At 47.9% G+C, this 24130-nt stretch overlaps 2 protein-coding genes across 3 annotated transcripts in view; both read right to left on the bottom strand.

Annotated features, from left to right (window-relative positions):
- LOC116947465 (uncharacterized) overlaps positions 1-354 on the bottom strand; it is a 39825-nt gene extending 39471 nt beyond the window's left edge. The window contains exon 1 of the mRNA XM_032963246.2: positions 117-354. The gene's annotated coding sequence lies outside the window, so the exon portion shown is untranslated. The remainder of the gene's footprint in view (positions 1-116) is intronic.
- SFXN2 (sideroflexin 2) lies at positions 238-22384 on the bottom strand. 2 transcript variants are annotated; one of them, XM_032963243.2, is made up of 12 exons: positions 21754-22384; positions 19436-19603; positions 16753-16923; positions 15441-15539; positions 14018-14093; positions 13833-13918; positions 12809-12869; positions 12194-12260; positions 10827-10876; positions 10473-10522; positions 10059-10106; positions 7211-9941 (listed from the first exon to the last, which is right to left on the bottom strand). In XM_032963243.2, exons 2-12 carry the CDS (start codon positions 19597-19599, stop codon positions 9842-9844), a joined length of 972 nt encoding a protein of 323 aa, XP_032819134.1. In that variant the 5' UTR covers positions 19600-19603; positions 21754-22384; the 3' UTR covers positions 7211-9841. The 2 variants fall into 2 exon arrangements, 1 of the variants encoding a protein (XP_032819134.1); XR_012945663.1 differs by lacking the exons at positions 19436-19603; positions 21754-22384 and adding an exon at positions 238-355 and having other exon boundaries at positions 9776-9941; positions 16753-17149.
- Positions 22385-24130: the final 1746 nt, after the last annotated feature.

Here is a 24130-nt window from a genome sequence, read left to right as displayed (position 1 = left end):
CCCACAAAGTGAAGAGAAATGCCTGCAATGTCTGCTAAACGTACAAAAAATTCACTCTGCGGGGGGAAAAAAATAAAAAACCTACGATGGTGCGTTGCACAAAACTCACAACGTGCCTGCAGAAAGAAGCCGTTCCTGTCCTCGCTCGCTTTTCTCCAAGCCAACGGCCGACCCGCTCCCTTCCCGCCTGCGAAGCGCTCTGCCCTGCGCCGGTGCGATCGACGGCGATCTCAGGATCGAGCGAGCCCCCACGCCGTTGCCAGGGTGGATCCTTGTCGAAGTCAATCCGAGGCGAATCCTCCCACGCCAAGTCGCGAGCTGCCTCGCCCTCCCGCGTGCAAGCGTTGTCTCCGCGCTGCAAAACCGCACACTCGCGTGTCCACCCCTCTCCGGGACGGGCAGTGGGGGGGGGGAGGTTGCAGAGTCTGGCTGCTATGGTGAGAAGTGGTCGACTGGAGCGGTTTAATATCAAAAATTTAACCCAAGTACACGTCGTTGCATGCAGCGGCTTGTTTTATGGTCTTATCGCTACAGCGGGGGAATGTTGGTCTATACACACGCTCTCCCGTTCACAGGGACGCACCGAGCCTAGCAATAGACGGTTGCTGATAAAGGGGCCATAATGGCATTACGAGGGATAGCAATGTGCAAATCAAACTTGGGATGTCAAACTTGGCAGGCTTCCGCAAGTATACGTCAATTCAGGCAGTTTTGCTCATGAGGATAATCGAGTTTTATGTTTAGTGTGTTTTTACACGTATTCCAATTGTGTATTCAGTGACATGCCCTTAGAAAATGCGTGCAATCGGAACTCCTGCAGAAATGTGCAGTACACCCTGTGTGTGAGATAACGGCAGAACTACTTCTGAGAGCCTTTCAAGAGACACATTCACCCTGGGAGTGGCTGCAATTTCCCACATGCACTGCTATAAGCATTGACTGCACAGCAACCAAACCAACACCTTTATATCCTGCAAGTTCGGAATTTAGCCAAAGTCTAAACTCACACTTTATACATTGTTGGTTTTTGTGTGTGTGTGTAATCATTGATGACAGCGCTCTGACCAGAATCTTGCTCGAACCCAGGTTAATCACGCGTGGCTGCCTGGATTCAAACCCAGGACCTCAGTGGTGCCAGCCAAGTGCTAAATATTATGAATACTCATGAACTTCGAAATGTTTGTTTCTCGTTTTCCTTTATTGTTAAACAAAATTAAAATAATGAATGACAGAGATGTTAGCTTTGTTTATAAAAATACCACATTGTGCGAGTTGCAAATGTATAAATTCTGGACATTGAAAATGTGATTAGCACAAAGCATATTTTATCGATCCCTAAAAAACAAACATCCTAGCTCCATGACAAATCTTAGCATCTTTCCCAACGAATTGTAGGTAATGTTATAATTATTGTTTATACCTGTATTTCATAGGCATACCACAGCCCTATAATCCTAAGTCTGCATGAAACAAAGATCAATGCACGTAGGCACAAAGGTATTTATGAGAAGAAAAAGTTGCGAAAACATCAGAAGGTAGTCAACGTGTCATAGAGAAGTTCACAGACTACTCGTTAGCATTCACCGATGGAGAGAGGAGAGCGGGGGGAGAGACCGAGAGAGCCTCGCTCCCTCCCAGAGGGAGCTGGCGAGGGAGGTGGTGAGGGATGATGTAACACCGCATGTGCCAGTGGGCATCATCACCAGCTTCAGCGGATCATGCTAACCTGTATCAATTGTGGCGCATGCCCCAAATGTGGGTTCAGCGACCGCGGCGTTTTAACGGAGGACGGGGAAGATGAGAGGGGAGGGGGCGAGAGAGAGGGGGAAGGGGGCAAGAGAGAGGGGGCGAGAGAGAGGGGGCAAGAGAGAGGGGGGAGGGGGCGAGAGAGAGGGGGCGAGAGAGAGGGGCGAGGGGGCGAGAGAGAGCCTCGCTTCCCCCCAGAGGGAGATGGCGAGGGCGGAGGCACGGGAGTGGGTGAGAGAGAGGGGAGAGAGGGGGTGGATAGAGAGGGAGTGGGGGGGAGGGAGTGGGGGGGGGGGCGAGAGACGTGTGCACACAGAGCTTCTGGCTTTACCTCTACAAACTTGAATATTTTCACAATTTTTCGTGGGAATTTCATTTACCACCACCAGTGTTTTGCTTTGCACACATTTTTATGTTTATTTAGACACAGTTTTGTGGTTTTCCTTGCTTGTTCTTTTCCGTCTCACTGATCAGGACGTGGCTGCGCTCACCGCAGTGCATAGTTTCTTTGTTCTCTGCCGAATCCCGAGTCAATTCCAAAGTTGATTTCACAGCCACGCGTTATTTTTATTTTATTTTGTGTTTGTGATATTCTATTTTGTTCTCTTGTTTCGGTGTGTTCCACGTGAACACACACGTGCTGTGCCGCACGAGTTGCTACGAGTGCAGTGGAGGGGGTGCGCATTGTGGGCTGTACACCCCCCCCCCGCCCCCGTCCACGCTATCCCCTTTAGACCCCTCTTATTAAGTGCGTGTGTTCACAATATTATCTTTTTTTTTGTTGTGCTCCCTTTTTCGTTTATTTTCTGTTCCTTCTCTTGCTGCGAGTCACCTTCACAAACCGCGCTGTCTGGGTCCTTCAATTCGTGCGGCAAGGTCTATCATTTTCACTTGTGTGTCACGTTGTTTGTTTCGTTTGCCATACTACCGAAGATTACAATCTATTATTTTTACTCTTTTCTCCAGGAGAGCTCTGCGTAACAGTATTTAAAGTGTGAAAAGGCGGTCAAAACACAACGCCTCCCAGACTTGGAGCCAGCAGAGACGTCGCAACCCCTCACACCAGGGGAGGGAGCAGGACAGCCAGCCGCTAGATACCGGAGACGCGGTCCTCTGCCTTCCCGGACACCGCCCCAAGTGACCCGTGGGTAGCGAGGGAGAAGCTCGCGAGGAGAAAGAAGCGGCGTGCGACTGAGGGAGCGTCGCCACTTCAGGAGACCATGGAGAGTGAAGGCGACACGGCCCAGGAGATCGGCCCACCTCCTTTTTGCCCAAGAGCCTTCGCACCCCACCAGCTACGGAGGTACAGGACGCAGCCAGTATAGTGACAACTTGCTCCACCCTCGACTAGGAGGAGGAAGTTGTTGGGGATAAAACACTGATCACACCGACTACGGGCAAGGAAGACGCGAATGGGACTGAGGAGGAGGGTCCCCATCTCACTACCGACCCTAAACCGGTGGAAGCAACACCCCGGTCATCCACCCGATGGGCCTGAGCAGGATCCATCCCAAGCTATCTCTGACCTTAGGGGAGAAGACGCCACTGGGCCAAGAGTCGGCCCAGCCGCTGCAGCTCTCCCAGCTGCGCCAGAGAGCTGGGAAGGTGAGTCGGATCAGGACGACCGCCTCAGCATGGGGATCGAGGACAGCCAAATGTCGACAGATCTCGACCATCAGACGCCCCAGTTTTCCCCAGAAGAACTCTGGGACTTCCTTGAGGAGACCAATGGGAGGAAAAGACAGAGTGGACATTGCCTTCTCCAGATGGCATGACATCAAGGCATCAAAGGCCTTTGTAAACCTGGCCCTGAGACTCCTCGCCAAGCAGGGGAGGAAAGTATCAAGGGTGAGATATTTCCGCAACTAAAATGCTACGTGGGAGGCTGCAGAGGCCAATAGCAAGCATGGTGTACTAAACCCATGGTCATCAGCTCCGTGACCATGTATGGGTGTAGGGAGGCAGTGCGGAGGTTTTTCGCAGTGTCTCTTGCGAGGAAACTCGTCGCCTCGGTGTTTTTCATCCAGGAGACGCTCCTCATGGTTGAGGATGAGACTGGAGGATAGCCACCTTGAGAGCACCTCCTGTAAAGTTGCGACCCTGTTTGCACACGGGTTAAATCGCGAGCTCATCGACTAGACTGAAGTGGTGAAGGGGCAGGGTGCTTGCGGTGACAGTCAAAAGTTGGCAACGTCACCACCCATCTACTGAACGTGTATGCACCCTTAGCAGACCACAATCGCATAGTGCTTCACGTCAGGGTACAGAGAACCCACATCAGCGCGTCCCACTGGCACTCTAACAACGCGCTGCTGGAGGACATGGCCTTTGTAGACCGTTCGAGAGGTTCTGGGAACAGTGGCAAAAAAACGAAATGCAGTTTGAGTCTGTCGCAGTGGCGAGACGTGGGCAAGGCACGCATAAGGCCGATGTGTCAACAGTGCACCTGAGGGAGCACGCGGCAGAAACACATGGACATCGCCAAGATGGAGACCCAAGTCCTCGATCTGGAGGGTTGCCTCTCCGAGAAGTGACCCCGCTCTTCTTCAGGAGTTCGAAGAGAAGAGGGAGCACCTCCAGGTCCTACAGGAGGAGCAGACGAAGGGGGCATTTGTGGGATCGAGTGAAGTACATTGTCGACCTCGACTCCGGATCCCCCCCGCCTCTTCTACTCCCTCGGGAAGCAGAATGGGAGGCGCAAGACTGTGGAGCGACTCTTTGATAGTGATGGTGCTCTGGCTCGTGAGTTCCAGCAGATGTCAACCATAATCAGAGAATTCTACGGCAGCCTGGTCTCCGCTGAACAGACATCATGTGAACAGACATCATGTGCAGCCCAGGAGGAGGCACGGAGTGGTCTGCCCACCCCTTTATGGGGTGCCGGCACACGTCATCAACAGCGACCAGTCGTACATCATCTGCGGAAGAACCATCCATGATGCCATCTGCCTGATCAGGGACCTCACCACAGTGTCCCAGAGGATGGGGATCACACTCGCTATGCACCGATTGAGAGTCCTATTAAAACACCTCTGTGTAATACTTTTAAAAAAAGAGAGAGATGGTGAGGAAGAGAGTAAGAGAGATGGCTTCTGAGGTGTTTTTGTTTGTGTTTGCACTGTGTAAATATGTAAAATATATTGTATTTAAAAGGCCAGAAGAGAAAAACTAAAATGGTAAAAAAGCGACATGATGAATGAAGCAAATTGCCGAATAACTGAGAAATTTTATGTTTCTTCTGATCAGACAAAAAAAACTGAGGGGAGGGAGGGAGAGAGATCCCAACATCTTCAGGGGCTGGTCAACGTGCTCGTCAGCTACGCCAAGCTCGCCATATACAGGGCGAGGAAGGTAGCCCTGGAGGGGCAACGTCCGGCCAGCAGCCTGGGCATCTTCCGCGCTATGGTCGGAGCCAGGGTGTGGCTGAAGTTCCGCCATACGCGGCTGACCCACGCCGTGCCGGCCTTCAAGGAGCAGTGGTCACTGGAGGAGGCCGTGTGCTCGGTGGCAGCAGACAGAGAGCTCTGCGTGCAGATCTGAGCTACCCGTCGGAGGCCGTAGGACTGCGAGAAGGGCTGGGTGCAGATGCAGCACTTGTCGTAAAAAATAATAATACAAATATTACATAGAAAACATAGGGGGAACATAGACATGGAGTAGGGCGAGAGGGGGTAGAGAGAGAGGGGGGTAGAGAGGGGGTAGAGAGAGAGGGAAGGGGTAAGGAGGAGAGCAGAGCGTGAAATATTTTGTGAAATATTTCATTTAAAAAGGGGGCGGGGTTTAACATAAAGCAAAGCTTCGATTTAAAGCTTTCGTGACTGCAATGATTCATCTTCTTTGGTTCTTTCGGTAAAGTCACGTAGAATGAGAATAAAAGAATAAATTGATAAAATAAAATAACACAATAATATTCTCACGACGTTTCGGCCACAACACAAGCAGCCTTCATCAGGTGAAGGGGGCGAGACTGTCTGGTAGGACAGCGCTGGAGTGAGAGAGCCACGTTCAGATCACGGCTTTTAAGCTGTGTGAGAGGAACAAAGAGCCTTGACAAAGGAATTAGCATAAAATTTAGCATTGAAATGGCTGAATGATTAGCTTGTGACTGGTCACAGAAATAGCTATGTTAAAAGTTAAAGCATACACATCCGCAGAGGCACCCATTGTTAAAAGGAATTAGCATAGAATTTAGCATTGAAATAGCTAAGTTAAGGCATACACATCCGCAGAGGCACCCCTTGACAATGGGATTAGCATAGAATTTAGCATTGAAATGGCTGAGTGATTCGCTTGTAACTGCTACAGAAATAGCTACGTTGAAGTCAGAGCATACACATTCACCGAGGCACTTAGTACAAATCAAACAGGAGAATTTAGCATTGAAATAACTAGGCGAATTTAGCATTGAAATAACTGGGTGATTTGCTAGTGACTGGTCACAGAAATGACTACACATCTGAGCTATTCACAGTACTATATAGTGAACCAATAAAAACTAAAATATAAATTACCTTCATGTTATCAATAAACTCTATATTCTCCAATCAGCTAAGCTACCAACCATAAGTCGTTATATATCACAATGCTATATGGCGAAAAAATGGGTGGATTCTTACCCTCAAATTTCCGTACCACGGATAGCTACGGGCCCCGTTCAGACGGATGAGTTTGTCCATGGTCGGAACTAGGGCCTCGCAGCTGTCTCTCTCCCCCTCCTCTGTTCCGACCATGGACGAACTCGTCCGTCTGAACGGGGCCCGTAGCTATCCGTGGTACGGAAATTTGAGGGTAAGAATCCACCCATTTTTTCGCCATATAGCATTGTGATATATAACGACTTATGGTTGGTAGCTTAGCTGATTGGAGAATATAGAGTTTATTGATAACATGAAGGTAATTTATATTTTAGTTTTTATTGGTTCACTATATAGTACTGTGAATAGCTCAGATGTGTAGTCATTTCTGTGACCAGTCACTAGCAAATCACCCAGTTATTTCAATGCTAAATTCGCCTAGTTATTTCAATGCTAAATTCTCCTGTTTGATTTGTACTAAGTGCCTCGGTGAATGTGTATGCTCTGACTTCAACGTAGCTATTTCTGTAGCAGTTACAAGCGAATCACTCAGCCATTTCAATGCTAAATTCTATGCTAATCCCATTGTCAAGGGGTGCCTCTGCGGATGTGTATGCCTTAACTTAGCTATTTCAATGCTAAATTCTATGCTAATTCCTTTTAACAATGGGTGCCTCTGCGGATGTGTATGCTTTAACTTTTAACATAGCTATTTCTGTGACCAGTCACAAGCTAATCATTCAGCCATTTCAATGCTAAATTTTATGCTAATTCCTTTGTCAAGGCTCTTTGTTCCTCTCACACAGCTTAAAAGCCGTGATCTGAACGTGGCTCTCTCACTCCAGCGCTGTCCTACTAGACAGTCTCGCCCCCTTCACCTGATGAAGGCCGCTTGTGTTGTGGCCGAAACGTCGTGAGAATATTATTGTGTTATTTTATTTTATCAATTTATTATTTTATTCTCATTCTACATGACTTTACCGAAAGAACCAAAGAAGATAAAGCAAAGCATTAAAAAAAAACGAAGTGATGAACGAAGCAAAGTGCCGACTACACCGAGCATCTTCTTGTTTCCTCTGATCGTAACAAAAAAAGAGAGATAGTGGGAGGGAGTGAGAGGAAGAGATCGAGAGAGAGCCTCGCTTCCTCCCAGAGGGAGCTGGCGAGGGAAGAGGGCGAGGGATAGGGAGAGAGGGTGGGGGAGAGAGTTCTCCATCGACTATCAAGAATCGCAGCCGCTCTCAGCGTCCGCGTGACGCCTGCCAGGTGTAGCTGCAAAACGTCGGCCAGGCAGAGTCTTCGCTGTCCAGCGTCCTCCCCCACTCCCACCGTGTCCGTGCGATGCCGTGAGTGTGTCTGCGAGGCCCTCTGCGCGAGACCGTAGTCTGGGATGGACGTTGCGATGGCTGAGAGGGAATTCGCCCGGCTGGACGATGGAGAGGTGGGAGTAATTGATGAGCAAGTTGACTCAGCGGTGACAGGAGGTGGTGTTGGTGGTGGAGGAGGAGATGGAGGAAGTGGAGGTGGTGGAGATGGAGGAGGTGGGGGTACATCGCTCTCATAGCGATGGCGATTGTCGTCTCGGCCGAGGGGCGCCTGACAGTGAGGTACATCCGTTGCTTCATTACTGAGAACTTCCCCTTCTATCAGGAAAATGACAAGAAGTGGAAAAACGGTATCCGTCGCTGCCTCACGTTTGAAGACTGCTTCATTAAAGTGCCCAAAGAGCCGGGCCGGCCGGGCAGAAACAATCACTGGGTCGTGGACCCGGCGGCTGCAAACATGTTTGATGATGGCTCGTATCAGCGCAGGAGGAAGAGGCTCAAGTGTTCACCGCAAAACTCTGGCGCCTTCTCCCCGCCCCAGCTGGACCATCAACAGCAACATTTGTGTCAACAACAGCAGCAGCAACAGCTACCCCCTTGGGAGGACAGCTGGTCCTCCCAGGAGAGCTACAGCTGCCCCAGCCTTGAGATGCTGGCCTTGATAAGCCTCATACAAGGAGTTGGCAGCAATGGCAGCTCCACCACCACCAGCAGCGGTGATAGCAGGAGCAGCAACGTGATCGCCAGGGGAGCGACAGCGTCTGAATGCTCGCCGTGGGCTTTGGGCTGCTGTATTCCGAACAGAGGCGCCGCAGCCGAGCACCTTCACCACCACCCTCACCACCACCCTCACCACCACCCTCACCACCACCCTCACCACCACCCTTACCACCACCCTCACCACCACCCTCACTACCACCCTCACCACCACCCGTACGGACCGATCACGCCCGGGTCAGGGTCAGCAGTAGGCCCACTTGTGGCTCGTGTGGTCATCACTGGAAGCACCGCTCAGTGTTGACGTTTTGCTGGCCCCTTGCAGAGACACCGGGGGGGGGGGGGTGGTGCTGAAGGGACAGCTCCCACAGGCACGCCACAGATGCCTCGTGTCGCCTCCTGTCACAGACTGCGATCCGGTCGCTGACGCCACGATATTTGGAGTTTTTGTGTTCCACTTTTGGCCGTGTGGATTAATCCCTCCGGTTTTTCTCTCCACATTTAGAATCGTCATCACGTGGTTTTGAAGTACTTGTCTGCTATAAATGTCCACATGAAACACTTTGTTGAGCTATCATTTGTGATAGCCAGCTTGCTTCTGAAGCACAGCTACATAGCTCAGTGGGCCTTACTTGGTAAAGAAAAATGGTTGATCGTTTTCGTCAGACCACACGCCGGGCTACTGTGCTTCGCCTTTGTTTATGTTGCACATTTTAGAGGGGTTTGGTTTTCATGTTGAGCTACTGTGATATCGATGTCTACGCACCACCCTCATGTTACTTTTAGGCTGAGGTGACCAAGGGGAGTGCCACGGCACGCACATAGCGCTTTATGAACGTGTGCTTTAGAGTGTGTGGCTGCGGTTTTAATGTTCGACGTGACGACGAGCCTCACCTGTTGAAATTGTAAAAAGCGCTACAGACGCATAAAAAAAAGAAATGGAGGGAGAGGGGAGAGAGAGGAGAGAGAAGGAGAGAGAGGAGAGAGAGGGAGAGGGGAGAGAGAGGAGAGAGAGGGAGGGGGGAGAGAGAGGGGGGGGGTGCCGGAACCTAGCGGCCGCTGGAGGGAGAGGAGCCGCAGGAGGCACGGAATCCCTGGCTGTCTGCGATGTGTACCCTGAGCTAAGTGGCGCCATCATAGCCAATAATGTGGACACTTTTAAGCGTCGTCTAAAAACACACCTTCTTACGTCCATTTATTCTATTTAGCTTCTCATTCTCTCTTGGCCTTTCCTTAACCCTATTTTTACAGGGTGCCTTCAGACATTAGTGGAAGGCGCCTTACAAAGAAATGTTAATTATTATTATTATCGGAAGAGCTTTCCAGACCGCCGCAGCGCGCGACGCGTTGACCGTCTTCGTTCGACGGCGAGCCAAAGCGTTGGCGTGATGGTAGGTCAAGGGGTTGCCTCACGGCTGCTTCAACGGCGTCGCGATGGAATCCACATTTTGGCTGGCCCTTGCGTGCGGCGGCAGCAGCTCACAGTCCCTTGTTGAAGAAGACCCTCGCCACGGCGTCGCCGTGTTTGTCGACGATCGACTTCTGCAACTCGGGCTCCAGGTGGCTCACCTCCATGGAGCTGTGCGGCACAGCACCAACACTCAGCGCCAACACACAGCCATCGATGCTGTAACAGGGATTTTGCTTACTATGTGGGGTGCGTGTTATAACGGGGTGTGGAGCATCCCGTGCATACCAGGTTTGAGGGTAGAGTGCACATCCAGCTGGCACCATGAAAGTCAAACTGTAAACAAATGTTCCCAAACATTGGTCACTTTTTTTATATATAACGTAAAGAGTGTGCCACTTTCAAACAAAAATAACATCACTATCTTAAAAACATATTAAGAATGAAATAGGGATGTCTTGCTCACCACTGAGGCAGTGGTGGAAAATCCACATTCCTACGGAGGGTCTATGCATATGACAATCCTAACAGTTAGCTTCCTCACAAAGTTGTACTAAATTTATCGACCCCCAGAGGGATTCGAGGAACGGACGACTTTACAAATGGGAGTCACTTGCTCTACCACTGAGGCACTTGACCGGATCGTGATTAGAATATAATCATCATTATTCAGTCATCGCATACAAATGAATGCCAACTCACAAGCATCCCAGGAGGACAAGCTGTATCGGGCCAAGCAGAAACCGCTTCCGCTGCTCGGTGTGAAATGAAAAGGGTAAAATATCAAAGGGCAGAGAGGATAAAGAGGTTAAGGAGACGCACACGCACGGCTTGACAAATACAAGGCCCCGCCAAAGGTCAAAGACGTTTGTTAAATCAATCCGACGTGAATTGTAAACAAATGTATGTTTTTAGCCATCATTAAATAATACATTTACTTTATGAATACAAAACACATTGCTTAATAGTAACCTAATTAAAACAATAAAGTTGACTCATAGATAATTAGTGTCCACATACAACTACAGATAAAAAAGCATTTCACAAAATACAAACCTGCATAAATGCGTATTTTTCCAACCTCTGCATGACGATTGGTAGGATAACTAGGAAAGGATAAAATACAATAAATTACTTACTTGCATATACAAAGTCATGAACTGGCAGCATACAAGATGAGTGTATTTAGTCGACAGTGGACATCTGCTCTTGGTCTATACTTAAAAGAACAAGGCCATGTGTAGCAAGCGCGGTTCTGAATGTCACCTCTACGTCGCTCAATAAAAATAAACAAAACAGTGGACATCTGGAGATGGATGCACAGACAGATGGACGCGGAGACAAACTGATAACGCGACAGACACTCAAACACAACGATTGTCACATCATATTATTGGTTCTTTTGGTAAGGTCACGTAGAAGGGAAACAATAAAATAATAATTAAAAAAAGATCTCTCTTTTTTATTATTTTATTGTTTCCCTTCTACGTGACTTTACCGAAAGAACCAAGAATATGAATCCCTGCAGTCACGAAAGCTTTAAATCAAGATTGTCACATCAATTAACTTTACAGTTACTGCTCGATTTACCTATGGACAGGTTACCTGCATTGCTTCATAACCGCTATTGCGATAAAATACATCAAATGTATATCTTTTATGTGCGCACGGGATAAATTAGCAGCTGCTTCTCACTTGTCTAAGGTCAACAACAACAATGACAGACGACATTCTACACCTCCACCCCCCGTTTTACATATGTAAGCAATCCATTCGATCTTGAGCCAAATGCAAACGTACCTCGTATCGCTGTTTTACCTAGACCACCCCTCGCACCCCCTCCCCCAAACCCAATTACCCCAGATCATCGAGAGTTATCCGTTACGCTATTAACAAAATGCAACCAACATGGAGTAAAAAACAACAACCCAAAAGACATAAAAAAACGACAAGATAAAAACGAGGGTCATTTTCAGGTACAGTCTGTTCTCCTACAACGCGGTAGTTATGGAAAAAATCGTGTTAAAATAAATAATATATAATATATAGGGGTGAAGCACAGCCCGCGATAATGCGCGAGATGCGTACGCAGGCTCAACAAAAGACGGAGGCACGTGAGGAGCATCGAGAAGCATCCAGCAGCATCCCATTGCCCTGCATGACGCTACGCCGAGGCAGCCCGGCGTCCGCTTATTCCAACTCGCGTGACGCGGTTCCGCTCACCCAACCGCGTGATATCCAATTCTCGTCTGCGTGATGAAAAAATGTGCTCCCTCATATATTCATCGTGTTATATAAAAAAAAAAACCCGCGTTCTAGGAGAACGGGACCGTGAACCCAACGCTCCGTGCGGGCGCTCTGCGCGAGAGCGATGTCGGAAGGGGTAGCGCGAGCTGCTCGTTAACTGCGCAGAGGACACTCACTCATGCCGGGCGCGGCGATGGTGATTCGCGAGACCACCACCTGCGCGATTCCCTTCACAGCCGCCTTCTGTCTCACGACGTCACGGAGCATGGGAAGGGGGGGGGGTGTGGGACACACACAGCGACATGATGAGTGTCGGTGTCTGACTACTCAACATGAGTGTCGGTGTCTGACTACTCAACATGAGTGTCGGTGTCTGACAATGCGATGGAGTCAACAGCTCCGCTCATTTCTGTCCCAAGCATTGAGCCCCGTTGTTACCAATAGCTGAACGTTGCATTCTATAAACTTTGTATTGTTTAACCAAGTAAGGCCCACTGAGCTATATAGCTATTGGGATTGAGAGGCTTGTCTTCCAGCAGTTGCTTGACAAAGAAATGTTAAAACCATCATGTTGTATGAATTATAAATAATAATTCTTACACGCAAGATTCGAAGCATGCATCGAGAGCGTAAGAATGGATTTTAGTCGATGCATCATTACATGCCTGGTACGTACATTTATACTTTAGTTTCAGAAAAAAACGAGGGAAAGGCCGTGGAGGATGGTTAATTGTGTGTTCAATACTTAACACACAGCGTGGGGTTTGCTGTTGATTCTCGCTCTCACTCACCCTGGAATGTCCAAGTTCATTTCCGTTCTCATCAGTCACGACGATTCCTTTAATGATCTCTCTGAAAGACGAACAGCAAGAAGCACCACGCGCATGACACGGCTAGAAGCCACGGGGGGGGGGGGGGGGGTTAATTTCCCAGTTCGCTTGCTTTGCTGCTAAAACCCACTTGCGATGGAGTGGAAAAACAACCATGACCGGAGGAGGTGGTGTTATTTATATTTTAGTCTTTTGGCCTATTCCCCAACTTTATTCGGCCGGAGTACAATTGGTTTCACGTCACGAGAAAAAAATTATCCGTTCGGAAATCTCGCAGAGCGATGCAAACCCAAGTGTCTGCGAACTGCTGGCAAATAACTTCTCACGGAACTTTAGAAAAATCCTTAAAGTGGCCTTTGTAGCCTCTATACAACAGGCGGCACACTTTCCCTCATATTCCGTGCCGATTGTTGCAGTATTTGATATACGACAGTCAAAACGACATTGATATTATTAGAGCTGTAATTTGTGTAAAACCACGTTTTTCCAATATTATTTTTCTGCAGCCACCGGTCAACTGATGCCTGCATACCCGGTTTAATCGTGCACCTTCAACGCTGCAGTCTCAGCACTGCAAGCTGGCAGACCGCCTTTAAGCGGAGTTATTTAATCTTTTCCCATTCCGATGACGTACGTCCCCTTCACCAGCCTTTTCTAAAATAAAATAACTCAATTGGTACCGAGGCTCCCACAAGGCCATGCGGGAGGGTGTGTGGCACAGTTTGGCACCAGCCATCATAGTGCGGTCGTGTCGTTACAGTTTACTGCGGTGAGTACAATGTCTTTTAAAAACAACGGCGCTATGGCTCTAAATAAAATTAGCGCTGAACCGTTCCGAGATTCAGCGGGTAACGGGACACCCACGCTGCAACTTGAAGACTTCTCGCAACAGGAAAGGTGTTAATGGGCATCAAGACCCACATCGCTGCCAAATATAAGACTGGACAACCCCTTATTGTGAGTAATTATACGTGGTCGCACTTACTGTTGCCGCATCATGGGTATATTCACGCAGTTGGCAGCTGCCACGGCCACAAAAGGGACCCAGCGGGCCACCAGCGGTGGCGCACTCTGTGAAAGACGTCAACGAGCACAGTGTGATTCCAATATAATTCGAATTACAAATTTATAGAATCTTTTTCAGCCAATCTCTGTCGGTCACTCGCGTACCTTGGTGGAGAGGTTGAGCCCCACAGCTGTGACAAGAGCAGCGCTTGTGGCAGTCACGTAAGCCATGCCTATCTGCCTGTGCACACACAACATGATGAAGACAAAGGCATCCCGGCTTAACCAGATACATGAACAAGACCCATTAACCAGATTAATTAACCGGATCAATTAACCAGACTCATTAACCAGACCAATCAACCAGACCACTTAACCATACCCATTAACCAAGGACGATTAGCCATGGCATTGCAGGCCAAAGCAATAACCGTGCCAACACCCAGCACCACCATGCTCATAGATAATGCATAATGTACATAACTGTGACCGAGTGATGAATTAAATTATAAGCTTCCAGAAGGGCTAGAAAGCTGATAATTTCCACAAATAATGTACGGTCGAATATCTTCTACTTGTGTAATGCTACATGTCAAAAGAAATATTGAAAATCTCACTACCAATTACCAGTACGATAACATTTTATATATCTGCTAGACTTACTGATATACGCATTGAACTCTCATCCAGATTTGTATAACGTATTAAACAGATTGCATAAAAAAAAAACTGCGCATTTGCTTTGCGGTCAGAATGTAACACTTTTGGGGAAGACGCAAGCTTTAAAAATTGCGCCCCCATCACCACCTCTGTTCACGCACGGTAATCGCTGCTCTTGGGAGAAAAGGAGAATGACAAACTTGGGCATCGCGTTTACCTTACTTTATCTCTGGTTCTGTTTGGTTACATTATTCCCCCCACCCACCCCTCCCACATTTCCCATCTTCTTCCCGTTCTCCTTAAGTACGCCGCTCCCGATCGTTACCGCTACGGCGGCGGTAGGGCAGCGAGCCCGGACACCCCTCCCCCGTTCGTTCCCCGACTTTGAGGGTGCATTACGCTGAGTTTGTTACCTCCGATGAGCACAGGGCACGCGGCTCTTTCAAGATTGCTTCGTGACATTATTTATTAAGGACCGTCTTATACTCGCAAGTATTGTAGCTCTTTGCGATATTGGGGGGTGGGGGTTCCCAAATTCGAAAAAATTGTCTCTTCTTGTTATTATTGTTGCCGACTCCTGGATTCGCAGCTCCAAGTAGCACAGCTGACCAAGTAGGGTGCGAAATAAGTCCCTACATACATACATACGGTACACGTTACCTGCTGTCCCCCCCCCCCTCTTTTTAAATTCTATTTTGCATTCTGGGTTCTTGAATGACAATACAATTTGTTATATGTTTATACATATGTGATGTATATATATACATCATATATATGATGTATATATGATGTATATACGATGTATATACGATGTATATATGATATATATGATGTATATATATGATGCATATATATGATGTATATATATGATGTATATATATGATGTATATATATAAAAATAACAAAAACAATTGCGCTCCAGACTTACGTGGACGTGATGGGCGAGGCAGCATTGCGGTTCGTGTAGTTGACCAAAGCATTGAAGGATTGGTTAATCCATTGCCACAAGACCACGGCCGGTATGGACCTGACAAAGTAAAGTCACATGAGGGCTGAATACTTTTTGTTAATTTACGCTTTTCACGAATCTTTCCACATTCTAACCCGATCGTGCGATCGGCATCATGTCGAGCAACCCTGGCAACAAAACTGAAACCTTTTTACAAGGATTCATGTCTGCATTATCCACAATACCTGCAGTCAAAATGCAAACAAAAAACATACTATGAAAATATATGCATTGTCCTTGAAACTGATTGGTCCACACCAAGGGACGGCTTTCTTTTGAGCCTCGACCCAATTGGTGCTCGACCAGATGACGCCAAAAGGCGTACAGCTGTACAGGCTCAAAAGAAAGCCGTCCCTTGGTGTGGACCAATCAGTTTCAAGGACAATGCCACATATATTATCATAGTATGTTTTTTTGTTTTCATTTTGACTGCAGGTATTGTGGTTACTGCAGACATGAATCCTTGTAAAAAGGTTTCAGTTTTGTTGCCAGAAAAAATGGGAAAAACCCTATTATTACATTTTGGTACTGGCAAAGGTAGTCTAATGATGTAGATGCTCAACCCTCTTTTGTTTGAGAACGGCCAATGGAAACGAACGTTGCTCTTCAGGTGCCCTGTTCATCGTATGACAGCAGAAAAACCGATGTTTCAATGATCAGAGTTGGAATTTAGCCACGTGATGTGGAACACCAAATTTTAGCGTGACCGGTTTTTTTTTCCCAGTCCTTGTTGAGTGGGGGGGGGGCTGAGCCACGTGATGTGGAACACCAAACTTGACAAGCCAGTTTAATCACACAGGTGGCTGCCTCCGACTCATCATCATGCACTACATTGCCGGAGCAGTAGAAGCAAATAAATGACGACGATGACGATGAGAATTATCATGAACAAACACTTGTTTTGTCCCTGGGTAGTAAGCGTTATTTTCTAATTGCTTATGCCTCAAAACATACAGAACATGGCTATGATGCCCCACAAACTTTGCTTTTGTGACAGGGACTTTATGTGAAGGAATGAGAGGGGGTGGGGAGGGGGCTGGGGAGGGGGGTGGGGAGGAGGTGGGGGAGGGGGGTGGGGAGGGGAGGGGGTTGGGGAGGGGGAGGGGAGGGGGTTGGGGAGGGGGTGGGGAGGGGGGAGGGGAGAGGGAGGGGGGTGCGGAGGGCGAGGAAACTGTCGGCTGGCAGGCGGAACTGTCTGTCCGTCCGCCCAGGGAGGGCACCAGGGTGGCACCTGTAGAACTGCAGCATGCCGGCGGTAATGACGAGGCCACCGGGGACCTGGAAGGACATTCGGCCGATGATGTTGTTGCGGTCGCTGGTGTCCGGATGGAAGGCCGAGTCGTAGAGCTTCTTTGCGTAGTGCAGCTGCTCCACGGTGGTGCCCGGTGGAGTCGATCCAGCCCTGCGCAGCAAACCCCAACAGTTTGCGCCGCCATCATCGTCATCACGATCCATGGGCAAGATAGCCCGGAGGTGTCTGCTGCACATTTCGTCATTTTTTTCCCCCACTCTCCTCTCTGTCTCGTGCCAATATGCTCGAGTGGCCACATCTTTCTGGTACCAATCTCTTATATCGTCGTTAAGGGGCAGTCCATAAATGACGTCACGCGATTTTTGACGATTTTTTACCCCCCCCCCCTTCATCACAAGGCGTCACAAAAAGTCAGACCCCCCCTCAAATATGACGTCACAAAGCTCTGCCCCCCCCCCAAAAAAAAATAAAACATGCTTCAAATCTCTTTAAACTATTGTCATTGTAGTGCGTATTTAATGTGGCCCTGCACTCTGTTGTAAGAGAAGACATTCATTAAAAAGTCTATTTAATTAAGTAGAACGTGTTGTCTATATTTATTTAAAGTTGCGCATTTTGATGTGACGTCACATTTCTCAAACCCCCCCCCCATCGTCACAAATGTCTGACCTCCCCCCCCAGGTGCGTGACGTCATTTATGGACAGCCCCTAAGCCATTCTGTGTTCGGCATTCCTCTTTTTCCGGTTCCTTCCATTTCTTTCCAAACACACTTTTAATATTCCGGTTGTTGTCCATCCTACCAGGGGTGGAGCCACAGGGGGGGCTGGGGGGGGGGGCTTAGCCCCCCCTACATTTTTGGGAAAGTCGGTAATTGGGATAACCGGATATCTGGCTGCTGCAAAATGCTGCAGGCTGCCACCTTGTGCTGCCCTGCAGGCTGCTTGAGCGGCAGCCTTTAGAACTTATAAAACTTATTAGCCACATCAGCGGCTCCGACCTATTAATAAACTCCGCGTTCAAATCCAATAAAATTTGTTTTATACATTTGTGGCGCCCATTGGAAAACATAAACACTGGGTATCTCAGAATATTGAAGTCAGCCACCCCAAAGTCAAAATCCTGGCTCCGCCCCTGCATCCTACACGTGTGTCCAAATAGTTCCAGTTTCCTTCTCACCACTGCCTGCATCATCGGGTCTTCTTCTATGGGCAACCTTTTTCTTCGGTTGATAAATGTGTAGATCACCCACTACATTGACTGCAATATTCTCTCATTATTCACTAACTTGCTATTCGCGATTTTGGCTATCCACGAATCACATCTGGACCTCTGCAAGACTGCATCGAGAGAGAGCAAGTGATGAGAGAAAGTGATTTGATATACTTATTGATTTAATCATTAAAATAAAATATAGGTTTTCATCGGTCAATATCATTATCCACGAAATTTGTTATTCATGAGCATCTCTGGAACGTATCCCTCTGTGTGAATAACGGGGGAATATTGCTGTGTTCGTGGACTGTGGCCACGCTTATCCCCTAGCGCCGAGAGCCCTGCTCCCTGGCTTCCCTGCCCCCGATTGCCCTCCCTCTTAATCCCTGCCCCTAATTGCTATGCCCCAGAATTCCCTGCCTCTGGGTTTCCTGCCCCTGATTTTTAGGGGTGCCGCAGTGGCGAGATTTTAACTACCTCGCTTGGTATGCACGGAGCGCGTGGGTTCGACCTCGGCCCTGACGCCTGCTGTGTATTTTGTAGTCTGCATGTCTCTCTCTCTCTCTCCCTGTGGTCGCTTGGATTTTTCTCCGGGGTTCTCCGGTTTTTCGCTCCACATTTAGAAACGTCACGCGTTTAGAGTATTTGGCTGCGATACATTTCCACGTGGTACGTCACTTTGTTGAGCTATCATTTGTGGCCAGGTCGCTTCTGAAAAAGAGCTACATGGCTAAGTGGGCCTTACCCGGTAAAAAAGAAATATAATACCATTTTCTATTGCACCGTAAAGTAACATGGCAAGCTATTGTTCACAAGGGCCCTGAACAGGGAGAAATGACCTCTACAAAGTCCTCCCACCAAATCTCAAAACACTCGCTTAAGCTTTCAACACTCTTAACAACTGTATGATACGAAGTCATCGTTTCTACAATGATTCAATCGCCCGCGTTGGGAAGAAAGTAAAAGGGTCATTAAAAAAACCACCAGGATCACCCAATGTATTATTCACACATACAGTCCGCGTTCTCCTATAACGCCACGTGTTTTCACAATGCGAACTGGCTATAAAGCGATTGAGTGAACAGAACTACGTCGCGCGAGTAAGGGGTCGTAACGGCTGCCTCGGCGTAGCATCATCACACGAGGCACTGGGATGCTGCTGGATTCTTCAAGATGCTGCCCACGCACCTCGGTCTTTGTTCGGCCTGCGCAAGCATCTCACGTATCATCGTAGACTGCTCTTCACCCAACATTATTTATTTTGACGCGATTCCCCCACAACGCGGTGGTCTCCATGAAAGCAACTACCGCGTTATCAGAGAACAGACTGCACAACAGCCGTGTCCATCCACCGCTGGATGAAGGCCTCCCTGTATCGACGTTTCCACCACTGTCGTACGTGGGTCGGTAGTCCTCTGGGCCTCTCTCTCTCCGGGGCGTGCGTCTGACCTGCACAGCATCACGAGCTCCTTGGCTCGCTCCAGCTCGGAGTTGGACAGCAGCGCGGTGCGCGGGTCGGTGATGTTGAAGAAGTGCTTGAGGCGTCCCACAAAGGTCGTCTGGTCCCATCGCGGTGCGTCCACGTTGAAGGGTGTCTTGCTCTGCGACGCCATTGATCTGTGGACACGGTGTGAGCGAGGGTTTTAAATCGGGCGCGGCTATCTCCTTTCCTCTCAACTAATCCCTGCTTCCTCTTCCTCCCTCGGACATCTTCCCAACCACTGTCCATGGATGTGACGGCTCTGCTATCTTATGCAATTTTGCTAAGGGTTGCTAATAAACAACCCTTACACGTGTACGTATGTTGAACTTCTTTCGCACCGTGTGTAGCCCTACCGTGCTAATCGGAGGTGCGGGGGAAGGGCAACAAACTAAACACAAAAAGCAGTTCTCAAGAAATTAGTTTTCGATCTAGATGATTTAAAAGCGCAAAGCTCCAGTGACTTCCCACCCAGACGGCCGCAGAAGCGCATCTGAAATCGCAAAAAGCAAAGTTCTGGGTTTAATTGAAGCAAGTTTAACACGTAGGCTTTCGCGACCAATATTATCCATTTATAATGCTGGCACATCGCCGAATGAAGCTGGTTGTAATCACCAGCGAAACGTCGTACTAAAATTGTACATTTTAAGGGTTTACTCTCCAACACACCGGCGTGCTGAAGCAGTAACTAATTAGCGTGTTTTGGTTACGTGACAAATCTTATTAATTGGCTGTGTCGGGTGGTGGCGGGTGAACGACACTTGATTCTTAAAAATACACACACCACGTGTCTCCAAGTCTATCCGTGAATCTTCCCCGTCTCATACCTGTCAACCCGTGTCACACCTGTCAACCCGTGTCAAACCTGTCAACCCCTTATCAGTGCCTAGGGGCCGTCCATAAATGACGTCACGCGATTTTGGCCGATTTTTGACCCCCTCCCTTCCCCCCTCGTCACACGGCGTCACACAAAGTCAGACCCCCCTCAATATGACGTCACAAAGCTCTGCCCCCCCACAAAACCATATTTACATTTTTTAAATAAAACATGCTTCAAATAACTTTAAACTATTGTCATTGCAGTGCGTATTTAATGTGGCCCTGCACTCTGATGTTGTAGGAGAAAACATTTATTAAAAAGGAGGTGTTGGAAATCTGAAATTTAGCATAAAATTCACTTGAAAATATTCATCGTCTAACTAAAACTGGAAGATGTTCAGAATATTATATTGAAATTATCTTATAATAATAAAATATAAAAAGTAATTATAACTATAAAAAATACTTGAAACTTTGTAGTAGAATGACAATCACATATTCATTCCACAGAATCAAAAGCTCTCGTAGAATAATTAAAATAAAAGTGGTTAATAAGAATAATTATTTTTTTTAACAAAATTTATGCTTCTCCATTCTCCCATGGAGAAGCAAAATGCTCCTTCGTGAAATAAATAAAAGGTGACATTAGTAAATTAAAACAATCAAATAGTTAAATTTTGATTTAAAGCTTTCGTGACTGCAGTAATTCATATTCTTAGTTCTTTCGGTAAAGTCACGTTGAAGGGAAACACTAAAATAATAAAATATATATAAAACAATAAAAAATTCTCACGACGTTTCGACCATAACACAAACGGTCGTCATCACCTGATCTCACGACGTTTCGACCATAACACAAACGGTCGTCATCACCTGATGATGACCGTTTGTGTTATGGTCGAAACGTCGTGATAATTTTTATTGTTTTATATATATTTTATTATTTTATTGTTTCCCTTCAACGTGACTTTACCGAAAGAACTAAGAATAATAATCAAATAGTTATTAATGAAAATTAATCAAAATTAGTGTTGCTATAACAATTCTATTTAATTAAGTAGAACGTGTTGTTTATATTTATTTTAAGTTGCGCATTTGTACGTGACGTCACATTTCTTAAACCCAACCCCCCCCCCTCGTCACACATCGTCACAAATGTCTGACCCCCCACGACCCCCTAGATGCGTGACGTCATTTATGGACGGCCCCTTATGTCGTCTACACAACTGCACTATTTTTACTGCTGACAGCTACGAGTGCACAGTACTATTTGCCACCACCACCACCACCAAACTCTTTCACAATCATCATATGGCTCCAGCAACAAACCCACGACCAACATTCACAATCCACTCCGTCCACACGGCACTGCTTAAATCGGTTCTCATACACTCGTATCAACATACCACGCGTTGCATTGCATCAGTTATCATACATCACACACACACAATGAAGTAAACCCACTTACCACGTCTCCCCCCTACTGGCTCTTTTCGTGCCAGCTGGCCTAGCTAGGCAAGGCAGCCAGAAACTGGCCCAGGCGCAGGAAACGCTCCAACAAACACACCGGCTACCACACACACAGACACCGGCTCCCACACACACACACACCGGCTCCCACACACACACCGGCTACCACACACACACACACCGGCTCCCACACACACACAGACACCGGCTCCCACACACACACAGACAACGGCTACCACACACACACACCGGCTACCACACACACAGACAGGGGCTCCCACACACAGACACGGCGGCTCACACACACAGACACCAGATCCCACACACACACAGCGGCTTCCACACACAAACACAGACACCAGATCCCACACACACAGCGGCTTACACACACACAGCGGCTTCCACACACACAGACACGGCGGCTCCCACACACAAACAGCGGTCTCTCACACACGCCAGCTCCAACACACACAGACACTGATTCCCACACACAGAGCGCAGCAGGCCCCCTCCACTGCACGCGGGCACGTGGACACGTGGCGTGAGCGGCTGTCCCTCCGCGTGTTGCTCCGGGTCAGCCAACAGTGGGCGGAGGAGCTGTCACCCACGTGGGTCTGGCTGGGTGAGTGTTGTGTGAGTGGGATGTTGGGGGTGGGTGTTAGGGTGTGCATGTCAGTGGTTTTAATAACCTTTGCTGTAGCCTTGCAAACACCTTTGCTTCTCAATCGTAAAAAAAAAAGATTAATGTGAATAAATGCATAGGGTTTGGTGAAACAAAGTAAGAGGCCGTCCATAAATGACGTCACGCGATTTTTGACGATTTTTGACCCCCCCCCCCCCTCGTCACACGGCGTCACAAAAAGTCAGACCCCCCTCAAATATGACGTCTCTCTGCCCCCCCCCACACAACCATATTTACATATTTAAAATAAAACATGCTTCAAATAACTTTAAACTATTGTCATTGCAGTGCGTATTTAATGTGGCGCTGCACTCTGATGTTGTAGGCGAAAACATTTATTAAAACTTCTATTTAATTAAGTTGAACGTGTTGTCTATATTTATTGAAAGTTGCGCATTTTGATGTGACGTCACATTTCTCAACCCTCCCCCTCGTCACACATCGTCACAAATGTCTGACCCCCGCCCCCTAGGTGCGTGACGTCATTTATGGACAGCCCTTTACGTGCCCGTGATTGATTTGTGTTTCGATTATTTACATTCTAAAAACATCTGGCCATGTCTCGCACTCCTAGAAAGGGCATCCTGCACCCCAGGTTAAGGACCACTGGTTCACGTATTATGGACGATTCACGCTCACGGCCAACACCAGTGATAATTAATCGAACCGGTGCTGGGCCTCACATAGGTCGGCTCAGTCTCAAATGAGTACCTGGTACGGTGTGTAAAAAAAAACAAATCATTGCCACTGGAGAGACAAAGGTGGCCGGTGGTGGTTGCTGGCCACCCACCCCCTCGTGTACCGTTCCGGCCTTCATCGGTGCTCGCTAACAGCACTTGCCCCTACAGTCTAAAGACGGTCTTTGTGCATGGCATAGCGGGGGTGTGCGTTCTGGGTGAGGTTTGTATTGTGAGTGGGTGTGTATATTGTGGCTGGGTGTCCAGGAGCGTATGTATCTGTGCATGATGTAGAGGGTGTGTGTGTATTTTGTAGCTGATGTGTTCAGAGGGCTATATATGCGTTTTGCAAGTGGTGGGTGAAGTGGCTGTGTGGGCGGTGCACGTCGTGAATGCAATGGGCTGGTGGTGTTGCTGCTGCAGTGTTCGTGGCTGGCATGGGTGTTGGGGGGGGAGTGTCCGTGGGTCTCCAATGAGCTGCCTGGAATGAGGGCACCTCCTCTTTGTGTGGATGATGACACTGAGGCTCTTTTTTTTTTGGTGAAGCCAATCGATGGTCGAGTGCAAGCAAATGCTTTATAAAAATAAGAATAGGTTTTACCGTTTCTGGCAATAAAAACAGGAGGTATTAAGATGTTCAGATACAAAATAAGATACCTTTTGCAAAGAATAAAGTCTGCATGAATCACACGTACTTGTGGTGAAGATTTCAGTTTCAGTTTACGTTAATTTGGTATAGCCCTGTGAGCCATTCGGCTCTTGAATCGGGTGCAACCACAACAAACAAAAAACATGAACAATAAAACATCTTATTCTTGGTTCTTTCGGTAAAGTCACGTAGAAGGGAAACAATAAAATAATAAAAATCTAAAATCTTATAAAAAATATATAGGATGGTGACTTCACCACGCAGCGGCGCTCCAATCAACCTGAGCGTCATGACGTCGCCCACGCAGCGTCACTACGCAGCGGCGCATCAATCAACCTGAGCGTGGTGACGTCACTACGCAGCGTTG

The sequence above is a fragment of the Petromyzon marinus genome, chromosome 30, assembly GCF_048934315.1.
Source record: "Petromyzon marinus isolate PM22_M1 ecotype Great Lakes invasive population chromosome 30, UKy_Petmar_22M1.pri1.0, whole genome shotgun sequence".
In the NCBI taxonomy this organism is placed as follows: Eukaryota; Metazoa; Chordata; class Hyperoartia; order Petromyzontiformes; family Petromyzontidae; genus Petromyzon; species Petromyzon marinus.
Note: the sequence above shows the minus strand (reverse complement) of the source record. Positions and strands in the feature narration are given on the sequence as shown.

Coding starts and splice junctions, on each gene's coding strand:
- SFXN2 (XM_032963243.2), bottom strand. CDS start 19,599: ATGGCGTCGCAGAGCAAGACACCCTTCAACGTGGACGCACCGCGATGG. Junction 12,870..13,832: donor ATACCCATGATGCGGCAACA/GTAAGTGCGACC, acceptor TTCGTCTTTCAG/AGAGATCATTAAAGGAATCG. Junction 10,877..12,193: donor CATCGCCGCGCCCGGCATGA/GTGAGTGTCCTC, acceptor ATCCTTTCCTAG/TTATCCTACCAATCGTCATG.